Consider the following 14,470-nt stretch of genomic DNA (forward strand, 5'->3'; position numbering starts at 1 on the left):
AGAATTCCCAGCACAGCTTCCCTCTGGTGGCCACGGGATCTGAGGGGGGCCACACCCATCACCCCAGATGCTGCTGAGGAAAATGCCCTTCTCAAAGCTCATTTGGACTGGTGAACCACAGACAGCCCATGCTCCAGCGAGGACTTGGGATCAAAGAGGGTTTGGGAAGCCGGGGCTGTGGATCCACCATCCCAAAGTGAGAGGGAGCCGTGGGGAGCATCACCCCACCGTGGTGTCAGCCAGGCCCTTCTTTCCCATAAAACCCCAACTTCAGAAATGGGGAAAACTGAGAAATTGCTGGATTTTCTACATTTTTTGTTTTCCCACTTTCTGCCCCAACACTAAAGAGGAAAGGCAAGGAATAATCACATGGACACCAAGAGTTAGGAATTATTCTTCTTTTAATTTCACATGGTTTAAAATACGATATGAAATAAGGCTACAGTATATAAAAAACTCTCCAGCAAAATGATGTGCCAGCATCAGCAATTAAAACAAAACCAATCCCCTCCTTCTCTAGGAATTCAGTGGAGGAGGGATTTTATTTTTTTTTTGAATCCTTTAAAAAAAACCAAACAGAATCAGACACAACACACAGACACACACACACATCGCTACATCTCTAAGCTACCTCAGCTCAGGTTTTTTTAAAAAAGCACCTGCTTTTTCCTTGGTTTGTTTTTTTTTGTTTTTTTTTTAAATCTTGCTTTTAAACTTTTTTTCCCACTTTTAAAAAATATAAATTATATGAAAATACACGTTGGAAAATAGTCGAACAGCACAATATAACAATCTCTTTTTTTTTTTTTACTTCTAAGTTTATCAGCTTAAAAAAAAAGTGTAAAACCAAAATAAAACAAAAAAAGACTTCTTAATTTTTGTTGGTTTTTTTTGTTGGTTTTTTTTTTTTTTTTTTTACTGAGGCAGTTAATTCCTGAAGATATTCCATTATAACATATATGTATACATAGATTTATCCTTTATTTAAACCTCTTTGGAATGTAGACAACAGCTCCTGGGTGTTACACAGACCCTACCAGGGAGCAGAGCACACCAAGGCATCCCAGTTTCCCAATGTTCACAAGGAACCAGCAATTGAATCCAAAAATCTTGGAGAAAACCCCTCCAAAAACTCAAAACTCAGAAAGTGGAGATGTTTCCTGCAGCATCTGGATTTACTGCTGCTTTCTGGGATAATTTTTTGGAGGAGGTGTTGTTTTGGGAAGACAGGAGAAAGTGAAATTTTACATTACTCTTTATTTGTTATTTTTCCCCAGAAGGATCCCATCTGGATGGGGATGGTGGCAGTGTGGGAATGACATGGATCTGCACTTGGACACAGCCCAGAGCCCAAGGGTTATGGTGATCCCACACATGGAGATGGAGAGGGACTGGCAGCAGGAAAGTGCTTGTGGGTTTTGTCATTTTGGGGGTGGTTTTGTCATTATTGGTTTTCCCCTTTATTTTTGAGTTCCCAAATATCAACTGTCAAGGCCCCCAAAGCTGTTTGCAAGCAGGGCTCAGGCTCTGCCAGAGGGGCCAAGGGAACACCAACCCACATGGAAACAGCAAAGAATGAGCATGACACAGAAAATATCCCAAAATCCCACCCAAAGCACCTGAGACATTCCAAACCAGCCCCATTTCCAACAGTGTGTGCAAGGGGGAAATTTCATTCCTGTGTGGAGGAAGCAGCACAGGAGGAAGTCCCAGCCCTGGCAGATCCCCATCATCCCTCTCAGATCCATCCTTCTGGGCCAGCAGGTGGGAATTAACCAAATTTTCACGGACTTGAAAGAGCTCAGAGGGTTTGGGTTGAGCTCGTCCAGCTCAGCACAGCCCTCACCAAAGGCCAGCATTGAAAAGCAGAAGGAAAAAGGAACTAAAGCAAAAGAAACAAAGAGAAATCTGCACATTTCCAGTGTATAAACAGCACCCATCTCTGGGATGGCCTCTAGAATGGGAATAAAAGCAAAGGAAAATAGGAAATGATGGAGCTGATGTGTCTGGGACTGTTCACAGGCCGTGAGCTGGGAGGGCAGAGGGCTGGAGAAATGATGGGGAAACTCCAGCCAGAGTTTCCCCAGCCCTGGATTTTTACTTCCAAAAACCCAGAGCTGCTTCCCCTGGCTCACCCTTCCCTACCTTTAACCATCTCCCCAAAATCCCTGGGAGCACACAGGCTCAGCTTGGAAACCTGGAATAAGCACAGGGGGTGAGGGATTTAGCCTGGCAGGGGGATGGGGTTGTAGCCAAACCTGCAATTCCTCCTCCTGGAGGGAAATTTTATTCCAATCTTTTTCAGCTGGAGCATCCAAGCAAAGCAGGAGGGATGTCCTGGGGCATGGCCCATGCCAGGGGCAGGAGCTGGGATGTCTGGGAGTCCCTTTCTAAGGCTGGAAGGGGGATTGAAGTGACCCACGATGGGCAAGCTCAGGGCAATTTGCAGCAACCCTGAACATGCCCAAAGCCCTCTGATTGCTGTTGGGATGCTCTTTGCCAGCTCCTCCCCGTGCCCTCACACCTCTCCTGGCTCCCAGTCCAGCTGCCCAGCTGTGGCTCAGGCTGGACCTGTCCCAGAGCCTCACCTTTAGGGGTCTCATCCATGATATCCCAATTTTCCTTTCCTCCCTCCAGCTTGGCCAGGCTGCCTCCATCCTCCTCCTCCCTGCCTGCCCAAGGAGATGAGCCTGAGTTCCACTTCACAGTGGGCAGAGTCCCTTTCCTCCTTTGGGGTTCCCCTCACCTTCCTCCATCCCCTCTTCCCTCTTTCCCTCCGTCCCACCTTTCCTTCAGACAACCCTCAGCACCTGAGTGTAACAACCTCCCTTCCATCCCCTGGCAGGAGCTCCCTCCTGGCCTCCCCATTTCCCTCCAACTCCACCTTTTGTAAGGCCACAGCAATTCTGGGGCTGATTTTCCCTAAAATGCTCAGTTTTAGGATACAGAGGTGCTGGGTCCCCCCTGCTCCAGAGGCCAAGGAGAGCCCAGCACCTCTGGGCATCACTTTGGGGTTGGGCTCCTCTCCAGCTCTGCCCCTGTGAGAAGAGGCTTGTGCCTGAATCTCCTGGGTATTTTACACAGATTCCTGTCCTGCCACCCCATCCTTTGGGATGGGGCAGGAATCACTCCTCAGCCCCACTGGAAAGGCTCTGACCCCGACTCCCAGAGCTGTCCAGTGCCTCTGGAATGAGCTCTGTGCCCCAAGACACTCAGAGCAGGGATTCTGGTGAACTCCAAAATGCTGCCTTTAAATGCAGACACCCAGGGGGGTGAAAGATTCCCTTGGGAGGCCAAATCTGCGGGGATCTGGCTTTGGGATTGTATTGGATATGGGACCAGCCTCTGACCCTCCAAGTCCCACCAGTGCCCCTGAGGGTGGTGGGACCTTGTCCTCAGCCTGCCCAGAGCATCCCAGGGAGCATGGGGAGCAGCAGGAGTGACCCTTCCAGAGAAAACCAGCTGCAGGAAGGGTTTGGAGGCCAGAGGGAGCAGCTGCCCTGGGCCTGATCCCACAGCCACGCTGGTGACACCAGTGCCACTCTCACCCTGGCAGGATTGCTGGGAGCAGCAGCCCAGGAGCCATAAAGAGCCCATTTGCAGGGACAATTTCCTTTCTGCTGTGCCCACACACGGCCATAAAGACAGAGCTGCTTGAAACAGGAAGGAAAAAGCATTTCCCTTTGGGTTTTGAACTTCTTCCTGATTTTTCCCCTCAATTAACTTGCATATTTTCCATTTACCACATTGAAAACATGGGAATTTCTCTCCTTTCCCCCTCCCAAAAATAAAAATGTCTGTAAGCACCAAAGTATTCCTTGAGTCAAAGAAGTGATTTGGAGAATGCCAAAAGACATTTTCCATGGAAATTTTGAGAGGATTTGTGCAGCCAGACATTAAAAAAAAAGCAGGGATTTCAACCAGCATTATCAGCACAGCGTGTGAGGCTGGAAACAGGAGTGGCACCCCCAGCCAGCATCAACAGGAGCCACTTTGGAGTTCATTTTCCTTCCCACCCCAGTCCCAGCATTCCAATTCTCCAGTGGGGTCTACATAAACTAATTCCTCTTTTTCTCTTTTTCCTCCCTGGGATAAAACTCTCTGCTGGCAGAACAGAAACAAACACACACAATATTGCAATACTGAGACCATCTTAGAGCTTAAGACTATTTAGGAAAAAAAAAAATACTGGCACAAAATTTAATAAAATAAAACTTTAAAAAAAAATAAAAAAGTCTCGATCCCTCCTAGGAAAAATTCTCTCTTGTAGAAAAGAAGACAATGGACAGAAAGGTGATGGAACAAGAACAACAGTTCTTGGTCTTTTCCTATATTGCCCCTCTCCAAAGCAAGAATATTCACCCATTTTGGTTTTCCAAAAGAAAAAAGTTGAAAATTCCTCAAATCCTCAGGAATACTGTCATTCCTGACCTGTCAGTTTGTGTGTGAGTGACCAAAGGGATCCATTCAATGGCATTTTTTTCTAAACAGCCAAGGGTGGGGAGGGGATTGTTGGTTTTTTAAGTGAGCTACATTTTCCTGGCTTTCTCAAAACTCAGAATTTTCCCCCAGAAAAGCCTGTCTTGGACCTTTCAGGAAATCAACAAAAAGCCCATCCTTCCCCAAAGTTTTCCTCTTCCTCCCCCCTCTCCCCCGACATCCTCAAAGCCTCGAATCTGAGCGGCCCTCGATAAAAAACGAGCAGAAGAACAGCGAAAATCAATAAAAACAGAACCGCCAAACAAGTCCCGCGGGCCGTCCCGGGGGACAGCGCTGTCCCCGTGTCCCTGTCACTCGTCGGCGTCGGGTTTGACGTCGAGCATGGCGTGCAGCTCCTCGGGGGTGTAGCCCAGCAGGCTCTGCAGGTCGCACACGAAGCGGTACACGTAGCGCTTCCCCGCCGTCTTGTGGATGATGTTCTTGTCGTAGTAATAGCGCAGCCCGCGGCTCAGCTTCTCGTAGTTCATCTTGGGCTTGTTTTTCCTCTTGCCCCATCGCCGGGCCACCTGCAGGCAGCAGGGGTGGGGAGGAAAGGTCAGCCTGGCTCGGTTGGTGTGTCTGCGGGGATGGTCCCTTCCCAGCAGGAAAGGGGAGGATTTCACAGAATTCACAGAATTCCTCATCATTAAGAATTGATGCTTGGGAAAACCAACCTCTGTGCCGTGGCAGAAGATGGCAGAGCACCCCATGAGGATTTATCTGGATTACTTCGTGTGCTACCTCAGATATATCCTCATATCCCATCCCTTCATCCCTTTCCCAAGGCTCCTCCTCCACCTTCTGCCAGTTCTAAACCAGATGACGCCAACATGCAATGGCCCAGTGCAAGTCACTTTTGCAGTTAGGCAGGCTCCAATCACTCATGGAATTATTTAGATTGGAAAAGCCCTCTAAGATCATGGAGTCCAACCATCCCCCAACACTGATCCACATCCCCAAGTTCCACATCCACAGAGCTTTTAAATCCCTCCAGGGTGGGGACTCCATTGGCAGCTGTGCCAGGGCTGGACTGCACTTTCCATGAAGAAATGTTCCCTTATCCAACCTGAACCTCCCCTAGTGCAACTTGAGGCCACTTCCTCCTGTTCTGTCACTGGTACTTGGCAGAAGAGACCAACCCCCACCTTCCAGTCAGGGGAGGGGACAAAGATCCCACCTGTCCCCCAAAGCAGGGGACAGTCACCCCTCACCCATACCCAGCCTATCTGAAGAGCTTTGCCACTGCTCCTCTTCCTAAGGTGTTCCATTTACTTCCCACCAACTTTGGGCACAAACCCCTGCTTCCAAAAGGTGACTGCATCCCAATTTTCAACAAACTTTCAGTTGAACTCTGATTCCTTGGTTCCCCATGACATACCCAAGACCAGAACAAAGTGGCTGCCCAAAGGGAGGAGGAGAGGCTTATCCACACCAATATTTCTGAGGAATTTGGGTTGTGCACTTCATTCCAGGGCACTTTACCTCGTCTGGGTCTGAAAGTTTGAATTCCCAGCCATCACCCGTCCAGCTGATGAAGGATTGACAGGACTTGTCAGTGAGCAGTTCCAGCAGGAATTGCCACAGTTGGATGGGTCCACTGCCTAAAAAGACAAAGGAAACATGGGATATTAATGCCAGGAAAAGCACAGTTTGTTCTATCACAGAGGGGGAAAAATCCTCATACAAAACGTGCTCATTGAGTAAATAAAGCCTTCTGTCAAAAAGAGCGACCAGCAGCTGCAGGGCAGGAGCTGAGCTGGGAGCTAAACCCTACAGGTATCAGAGCTTCCTATTTGCAGGAAGAGCTGAATATTCATGCCCTGGAATGCTTCACGTGGAGTTACATAAATAGGATTATTTTTCTGGCACACAATCAGGAGGAGTCGCTGCCTTGGCACCGCAGCAGTGCCAATCTCTGTGCCAAGAGCCGCCGGGCACGGCTGAACTCGGGCAGACTCCGCTTCCCGGCCGTGACTCTTTGCTCTGTGCGGCTGATCCAGATAAGGGGGACCCAGGTATGAGAATTCCTTGGCCTCTTTCCAGGGCGTGTTGCTGCAGGAATGGGCTCTGCAGGCTCGTGGGGAGGGCGGGGCACACAGAGCTCCCCAGCCCAGGATCTCCTCATTGGCACAGCCTCAGCAAATCCACACAGAACCTCCCTGAGGCCGCTGCTCCCCTGGCCCCGCTGGAGAGGCACGAGGTGATGCAGAGCATCCCCTGCCATGGGCATCCCCTGCCATGGACATTCCACCTCTCCTTCCACACCTGGTCTCCACCTCCTCTCCAAGCTCTCCCTTGGGCCATCACCAATTTGTCCCAGTGCCCCCAGTGAGGGCTTGTGGTGAGGTTGGGCTGGAGTCATAGAGAAGTTTTGAAATATTTATCTCTGCCTTGGGCTTGTGTCCCAATTCAAGGTAGAGGAGAAGCCCTGGAGCTAAAATCTCTTTGATGAGCAACTTCCAAATGTAGCCACACCCCAAGTATTGCACTTAGCTGTGGGTGAAGTGTTTTGGGAGAAACCCTGCCATGGTTTAAACCCAGCTTGGAAAAGATCATTAATAATAATATTTATAACAATAATTATAACGAGACAGCCAGAGGATAAAGGAAATTATTTATCCCACAGGGAGTTGCACAGGCTGGATTAGCTGGGGTAATCCCAGTGCTGACAGCACTGAGCAGAGCTTCAAGCAGGGGAAAAATGAGTTATGGGCTCAGAAAAAGGGATGGAGCCCAGCCTGTTTCCAGGAATGACAATGGATGCTGTCTGAGCTGTGGCTGAGGGATAACCCACGGAGGGAAGGGAGGGCTGCTTCCCTTCCCCACAAAGTTTGAAATTACTCCAAAGCTGCTGGGGAGGAGGAAATGAGGGAGCTGGCTCCAGGACACAGGAATGGCCGTGTCCCATCCAGCCCTTTCCCTCCTGTTATCCCTGTGGAACAGCTCCAGGGCTTTGTCAGCGCCAGGCCTGGGGGTTATCACAGCCCCAGGCAGGGCAGGGCAGGGCGGGCAGGGCAGGGAGCTCATCCTGCTGGAAAGGGGAAGGGACCCGGCGGGGAGAGGCTCCAGCCCGCCGCTCCCTGCAGCTTGCCAAGATGTTGACTGCACAGCCACACTCCCCAGTAGGGATGGAGCTGGATCATCCCCGCCAAAATGAGGGAGGAAATGCAGATGACGCCTTTGCCTCTCGTTGAAAGGGAGGAGTGAAAAGCCTGGCCTGAAGTGCCACCACATCTTCAGGCTCAGGCCTATTTACAGCAGTGAGCTCTAAAGGCAGAAAAAACACCGGGAAAAGGCTTTAGTGGTTGCCTGAGGTCCTTCACAGGTGAACTTTCAAGGGGATGAGTTCTCTTGGCCCATCTGGCCTCACACCAACTCCCTACACACAGCCAGGAAGCATCCAACACCCAAATCGAGTTAGCAGAGACACAGCCCAAGTGTCCAAGGCCAGGTCCATCCCCTCCGTTTGATTTCTCTCCTGCCCAACTGACAAATAAGGATTTTTAGTTGATTCCTTCCCCAAAATAAGAGGGATGGAAATTCATCACGTGGGTGCCGGGTTCTTGGGTGAGGAACTGCCCTCAAAACAGGCAGGATCTTTGGAGGCTCCAGCCTCACTAACCCTGGGCCAATGGCCAGTGCCACTCCTGTTTGGTTGCCAGCTGGCAGGAAGAGGTGCTGGGAACCTCAGGAATTCTTGCCCTCTCTGCAGCAAGCAAGGTAGGGCTCCTGCCACCGCCCCCAGTGCCACCCTGCTGGGTATTTTGGGATTTCCAAGGAAGTGGTGTCATCCTTGGAACAGGGATTCCCAAGGTCTATTCTCAGCTGCCTGCAGGACACACGTAAAACCCCAAATTCCTCTGCTGGACAGGCAATTATGCAAGGAATGTGTTTGTGCAGGGCTCCAGGCATGTCCCAGCTCCTGCAAACACCCCCTCCCTGCCCGAGGGGGAGGCAGTGGAGCCTGGCAGATGTGGCACTGCTCGAGATGGCAGCGAGGAGCAGGAGCCAAACCCCACACATGCCCAGGCCTGTGCCCCAAGCCAGCGCTGGCAGGGAGGAGATGAGCAGGGAGCAGTGCTGGAGGTCAGGACATCGTCTGCTGCAGCTGGAATTAGTGCTGGGAGGGGGAGCTCCACAGATGAGCCACTCTGCAGCCAGCAAGGAGCAGGGAATGTCTTCCCCTAGGATTTCAAGGTGGCTCATGCAGCAGTGCCACTCCCCTCAGTGCACAGGGCAGGCTCCTCCTCATCCACAGAGCCGGGAGCAGCGCCCATTTTCCATCCCTTGTGCTCCAGCCCTTCCCGTCACCCCAGCCAGGGCTGGAAATCCCCATCAGGATGCCAGGCTGGGATCACTCCATGGGATCCCCTGGGCTGGGATCACTCCACACAGCCAGGCTGTCCCAAGGCCAGCGGGTGCCCCTGTTCCCACAGCCTGGATTGGGGATTTACCCCTCGGATCCCACAGCAGATCCAAGAGTGAGGTGGAGGGGCATAAGGCAGCTTTTATGGCATTGCTCCCTCCACACACATCCAGGGGCTTCCCAGAGCAGACCCAGCCCTGGCTGGGCACTGGGGGCAGCCCCTGCTCCACAAAAGACAAGGGGAGGACTCAGAGGGGTGGGGGCGTCCTCCCACCCCACCACGACCTCCTGCACCCACGGGGCTGCTAAAAATAGCACCCACAATGGGGGCCCTGTCTGGCCTTGGTGGCACTGAACAGGGTCCTTCAGCAGGGACTGTCACACCACAGGAATTCTGCGGCGTCAGGGGGAAAATATTCCTCTGGGCCGGGCGTCAGCGGGAGCTGCGGGAACTGGGAACCCGAGCGGGGCTTCCTCAGCGCCCGGCCCTGCTGGTGTCCCCAGGGTTTGGTGCCACGCCATCCCTGTGCCATCCCTCCTTGGCAGGACAGGTGCCCCACCTCCTTCCCAGCCACCGGGACACCAGACTGTGCCGGGTGGGGCCGTTCCAGTGGCTCGGTGACGGTGGCACCGCCCGGCTGGGGCAGGCACAGCCCCGGCCCTGCCATCTCTCTCGGGAGGGTTTTACACACCCACCCCTCCCAACGGCCTCTGTTTTGTTTCCCTTGGTTCAAAGGAGACAAGAAGACAAAAAACCCCACCTACCACCCCCCAGCGAGGCACCTTTGCCTGGCACTCTGCGGTTTGTGGTTCCAGCCCCACAAAACAACCAGCCCTGGCAACGGCTCCAAAACAGCCCCTGCACCATCACCTGCCCAGCCTGCCCACCCCCCTGGATGGCACCACGGCTCCAGATCCCCCAGGATCCCAAACCTCCCCTGCCCCATCACCTGCCCACCCCCCTGGATGGCACCACGGCCCCAGATCCCCCAGGCTCCAGAACAGCCCCTGCCCCATCACCTGCCCACCCCCTGTGGGCACCATGGCCCCCAGATCCCCCCGAGTGGTGGGAGTGCTGGTCCCCATCGCTCCCTCGTCAGAGCAGCTCCCACAGCTCCTGCCCAGTGCCTGCCCAGCTGGTGTAGGCATCAGACACTGCAAAGTGGTGGAGCTTGGATGGAGCATCTCCAAAGAACAGCTGTGAAAAAGCAGGAGGGGACCCAGGAGGCCCCTTCCTCCTTCCTTAGGGAGCAGCATGGCCATGATTGCAGGCAGGGGAGCAGCCGGGGCTGTCCAGGACAGAGCTGCTCCCTGCTGCAGCTCCTCTGCTCTCAGCAGCGGGATGCTGGGAGGGCTGATCTCACAGAATCTCACAGTGGGAAGAGACCCACACAGATCATCAACTCCAGCTCCTGGCCCTGCATGGGACAGCCCCAAGAGTCCCACCCTGTGCCCAAGAGCCCTGTCCCTGAACTCAAGGCTGACTCCAGGGGCACCTGGCAGAGCTGCAGGGGCTCTGTGAGCTCCACATCCCCCTGACAGTGGCCCTGCAGGCCACGAGCTGCTGAGCAGCACCAGCTGGGCGTCTGCAGGAGACCCAGGCAGAGCTGCTGCCCCAGCACCCCCGGGCAGGAGCAGCCCTGGGGAGAGCTGAGCTCTGCCACGCTTGGGCAGCGGCGCGTGGGGCTGCGCTTGCTCTCGTTTGCACGTCTGGCAGGTGGGGCAGGAGCCACTGAACCGGCCCTGGTGACACCCTGGAGTCCCCACCCTGCGGAGGCCACAAGGGCACTGAGCCCAGTGGGCCCTGCCTGAGGCAGAAGTGAGCAGGAGCTGCTGGGTGGTCACCCTAAAGTCACCTGCCAGGGCAGGTGAAGGACAGAGCCAGGAGGGGCAGGACATGAAAGACCTGAGCCAGGAGGGGCAGGACATGAAGGACCTGAGCCAGGAGGGGCAGGACATGAAGGACATGAGCCAGGAGGGGCAGGACATGAAGGACCTGAGCCAGGAGGGGCAGGACATGAAGGACATGAGCCAGGAGGGGCAGGGTGACACCCTCCCCTGCATCCCAGCAGGGCCAGAGGAGCTGTTGTGCTGCTGGGCACAGGAGGGGGTGCCTGCATTCCCCAGCTCCTGTGCCCTGGCTGCAGATGCCCACATGGCCACTGTGCTCCAGCAGGGCAGGCAGGAGCTGGAGTGCAGGAATGCTGCAGCACAGGCTGGGGAAGGGAAGGGAGGGACAGCCAGAGCCCTGGAGTGAGGCAGGAAAGGCGACAGAAGGCAGCTGCTGGCAGATTTTTGGGTGCTGATGGCCACAGCACAGGGGAGCAGCAGCACAGCACCCGGGGGAGGGCAGCAGCACCTGAGCTGGCCCGAAAGGGACCCACTTTCCTTGGCACCGCCTCGGCTTTCTTGCAAAACAGCAGCTGTGCTTTCACTGCTGGGCACAGATAACATCGCTCACAACCGGGGGAGGCTCCCGCGCTGCAGCGCAGCAGCTCACACCCTGCACGGGGCTCAGGCACATCTGGGCCCCACGGCACAGCCCTGGGGGGCTGCCAGCCAGGCTCAGCAAGGTCTGGCCTGGGCAGGTCCAGCTCAGCAGAGAGAGCTGGGGTGGGATAACATCTGTGAAGGAGGCAGCTCCTGCAGGGCCTCCTGAATTCCTACTGCCCAGCAGGACAACAGGGATGCTCTGAGAGGGACACTGAGGGCATGGGTGACATCAGCTGGAAGGGCATTAACTCTTTAAGTGCTGGGACTGGCTTTAAAGGATCAGCACCTCCCTGACCAGGCCCAGAGCAGAGGACAGGAGCAGCAGCCATAGAACCCCAGCCTGCATCTGCAGGATCAGGTCTTGCTCTGCACTCAGCTCAGCTGTCCCATCCCTCTCTCCTCCCCTCTGGAACACGAGGGATGGCCCTGCTGGGTGCTCAGTGATGAGGAGCAGCAATTCTGGGCCATGGCAGCACTGACACCGTGCATGGAAAGCCCCAGGCTGTCAGTCCTGCCCACCACAGAGCAAATAAATCCCATAACCTAGCTGCCAAACCACACAGCTGCTCGAGGGAACCCAAAACTAGCTCAGTGCTGAATGGCCACGGCCAAGCAGCAGGGTCTGAGCCTCCTGTGCCCCTGCAGCACTAGGGGAGCAGCAGCACAGGCTGCAAACACCAACCAGGGGCACAAAGATCCAGCTGAGTTTATCCACCTGGTGCAGGGCTCCTGCAGGATGTTGGTGGCCATTGGAATCACCAGAGGCTGCAGGATCCAGCTGTGGCACAGCCCTAGGGCATGTGGAGGCAGAGCTGAGCTCACTTTAGCCCAGCTGGGCTCAGGCACTGGAGGGATCTCTGCCCACTCACACCAAACTCGGCTCTGCTGCTGAACCACAGAGCTTAGACTGAGCTCAGCTGAGCCAGCGTGAGGTTTAGCACTGAACACACATCCCAAGCCATCCCCTGCCTGGATTTTATGGATGCACTCTGTGTCATGGCAAAGAAAATAAAATCTGGTTTAAAGTAGAATCTCAGAATCACAGAACCTCCTGAGCTGGAGAGACCACCAGGATCATCCAGGGCAGCTCCTGGCGCTGCCCAGACCCCCCAACAATCCCACCCTGGGCATCCCTGGATGTCCAAACCCTCCTGGAGCACTGCCAGCACCCTCTGGGGGCAGAACCTTCCCTGATCTCAGCCTGCCCTGCCCTGGCCCAGCCCCAGCCATGCCCTCAGGTAAAATCCAAGCTGTCCAAGCTCCAAACCCAGGTGTCCAGGGCTGGCCCTCCCTGCAGCAATGGAAACTGAAGTTCACCAACTCCTGAGTAATTACATTTCTCCTTCAAAAAACAGATAAGAAAATTGCATCAACCTCTCTGTGAGCAACCATGGCAACTTGCTAAAATAGGTCAAGATGTGGGGGCAGATAAGGCAGCTCTGAAAGGCCTCTCAGAGCTGGGTGAAGAACACATCAAACGCAACAGAGCTTCCGCCAAAATGCACCTTCTCACCCCAGAACGCGCCTCTGGGGCAGATAGCATCAGAGATCTGCTGGGGCCACCTCCCTGGGCACACAGAAACAGCCTGCCAGCAGAGCCTGAACAAGACTGTCAGGTCCTTAAACCAGGACAGAAAGCTCTGGGGATGAGGGATGTGATGTCCCTCTTCACCCTGCCAGGTCCAGCAGGGCCAGCACGAGGAGGGGGCTGGGGCTGGAGCTGGGTGTGTCCTCAGGGGGAAATGGAGCCCCAAGGTCTCAGTGTTTTGGGCTCCTGGGCTGGCAGAGCCCTGCTCTGCTCCTTGGGAGGCTCCACCTTCTCGGCAGAGCCACCCGCAGAGCCCAGACTGAGTTCCTCTGCTCTGGCTGCCAGACAGCACTTCCTCCCCTGAGTAAAGTAAGAGTAAAGCATAGCAGTGCACAAACCTGACCTCTGCCTGAGTCCCCACTCTGAGCTCCCCCTGAGTCCCTGCTCTGAGCCCTGCTCAAATCCCCACTCTGAGCCCTGCCTGAGTCCCCACTCTGAGCCCTGCTCAAATCCCCACTCTGAGCCTTGCCTGAGTCCCTGCTCTGAGCCCTGCTCAAATCCCCACTCTGAGCCCTGCCTGAGTCCCCACTCTGAGCCCTGTTCCAATCCTCACTCTGAGCCCTGTTCCAATCCTCACTCTGAGCCCTGCTCAAATCCTCATTCTGAGCCCTGCCTGAGTCCCCACTCTGAGCCCTGCTCAAATCCCCACTCTGAGCTCCCCCCTGAGTCCCCACTCTGAGCTCCCCCTGAGTCCCCACTCTAAGCCCTGCCTGAGTCCCTAGTCTGGGCTCAGCTGGCCCAGGCCAGACCTCCAGCCCTTCTCAGGGCAACCTGAGCAGGGTTTTCCTCACTGAGACAGACCCAGAGAGTGGGGAGTGCCCAGTTCTTCTCCAGTTTGAAACCCAACCTGTTCTACTCGCTCTCCCCAGGCCCTGCTCTCACAGTGACCCAGCTCTGGCTCCCTTTGCTTGGAAAACCCAGAGCTGAAGGTCTGGGGGCTTCAAAATGGCTCAGAGGGAATCTCTGGAGTCACTGCCTGCCAGGGTCACCCATCCAGGGCCCTTTCCCAATGGCAAAAGATGGCTCTGCTGGCTTGAGCCCTGAATATTGCTCAGCAGCCTTCGGAACAGGCAAGCAGAGCTCCAGCTCGAGCAATTCCCAGTGATGCCAGATTTTCCTCTCCATATTTAAAGCCTATCGAGTGAAGCAATGCAAAAATAAATAAAGAAATCAGGCCTTCCCACTTATTGATCCCACCAAAGTGCCTGGGCCAAGGGATTCTCTTCTCAGCTCCAAGAGGGGTTGGAAATGAGGTGAGGGAAAATGTTACACAGAGGAAAGTGTTTGGAATTGTGCTCTGGCATTGCATGAACCCGAGTCTCCCCTTCCTGAAGGCACAGCTCCAAGGACAGCCTTTGGGGTGCTAATATTCCTTGGAAAAACACAGGGCCCAGCCACTGACTTCAGCACCTCGCCTCTCTCCAGGGGTGGCTCTTCTGCACTTTTCCATGAGCAACAGCAAACGTGGAGGGAAATATCCAACTTGGAAAAGAATGCTCCTGATTTCGCCAGCACCTTGGTGCCTCGGTTACCCCAGCTGTTCA

The 14,470-nt window shown here is 54.6% G+C and overlaps 1 protein-coding gene across 3 annotated transcripts in view; it reads right to left on the reverse strand.

Annotated features, from left to right (window-relative positions):
* Window positions 1-391: 391 nt before the first annotated feature.
* ETS1 (ETS proto-oncogene 1, transcription factor) overlaps window positions 392-14,470 on the reverse strand; it is an 81,452-nt gene continuing 67,373 nt past the window's right edge. For all 3 annotated transcript variants that reach the window (XM_084221466.1, XM_084221465.1, XM_084221467.1), the window contains 2 exons: window positions 5,962-6,080; window positions 392-5,006 (listed from right to left, as the gene is read on the reverse strand). In XM_084221466.1, the coding sequence (XP_084077592.1) occupies window positions 4,791-5,006; window positions 5,962-6,080 (335 nt within the window). In that variant the 3' untranslated portion in view covers window positions 392-4,790. The remainder of the gene's footprint in view (window positions 5,007-5,961; window positions 6,081-14,470) is intronic.

Source organism: Fringilla coelebs (assembly GCF_963513975.1).
Source record: "Fringilla coelebs genome assembly, chromosome: 25".
Taxonomy (NCBI): domain Eukaryota; kingdom Metazoa; phylum Chordata; class Aves; order Passeriformes; family Fringillidae; genus Fringilla; species Fringilla coelebs.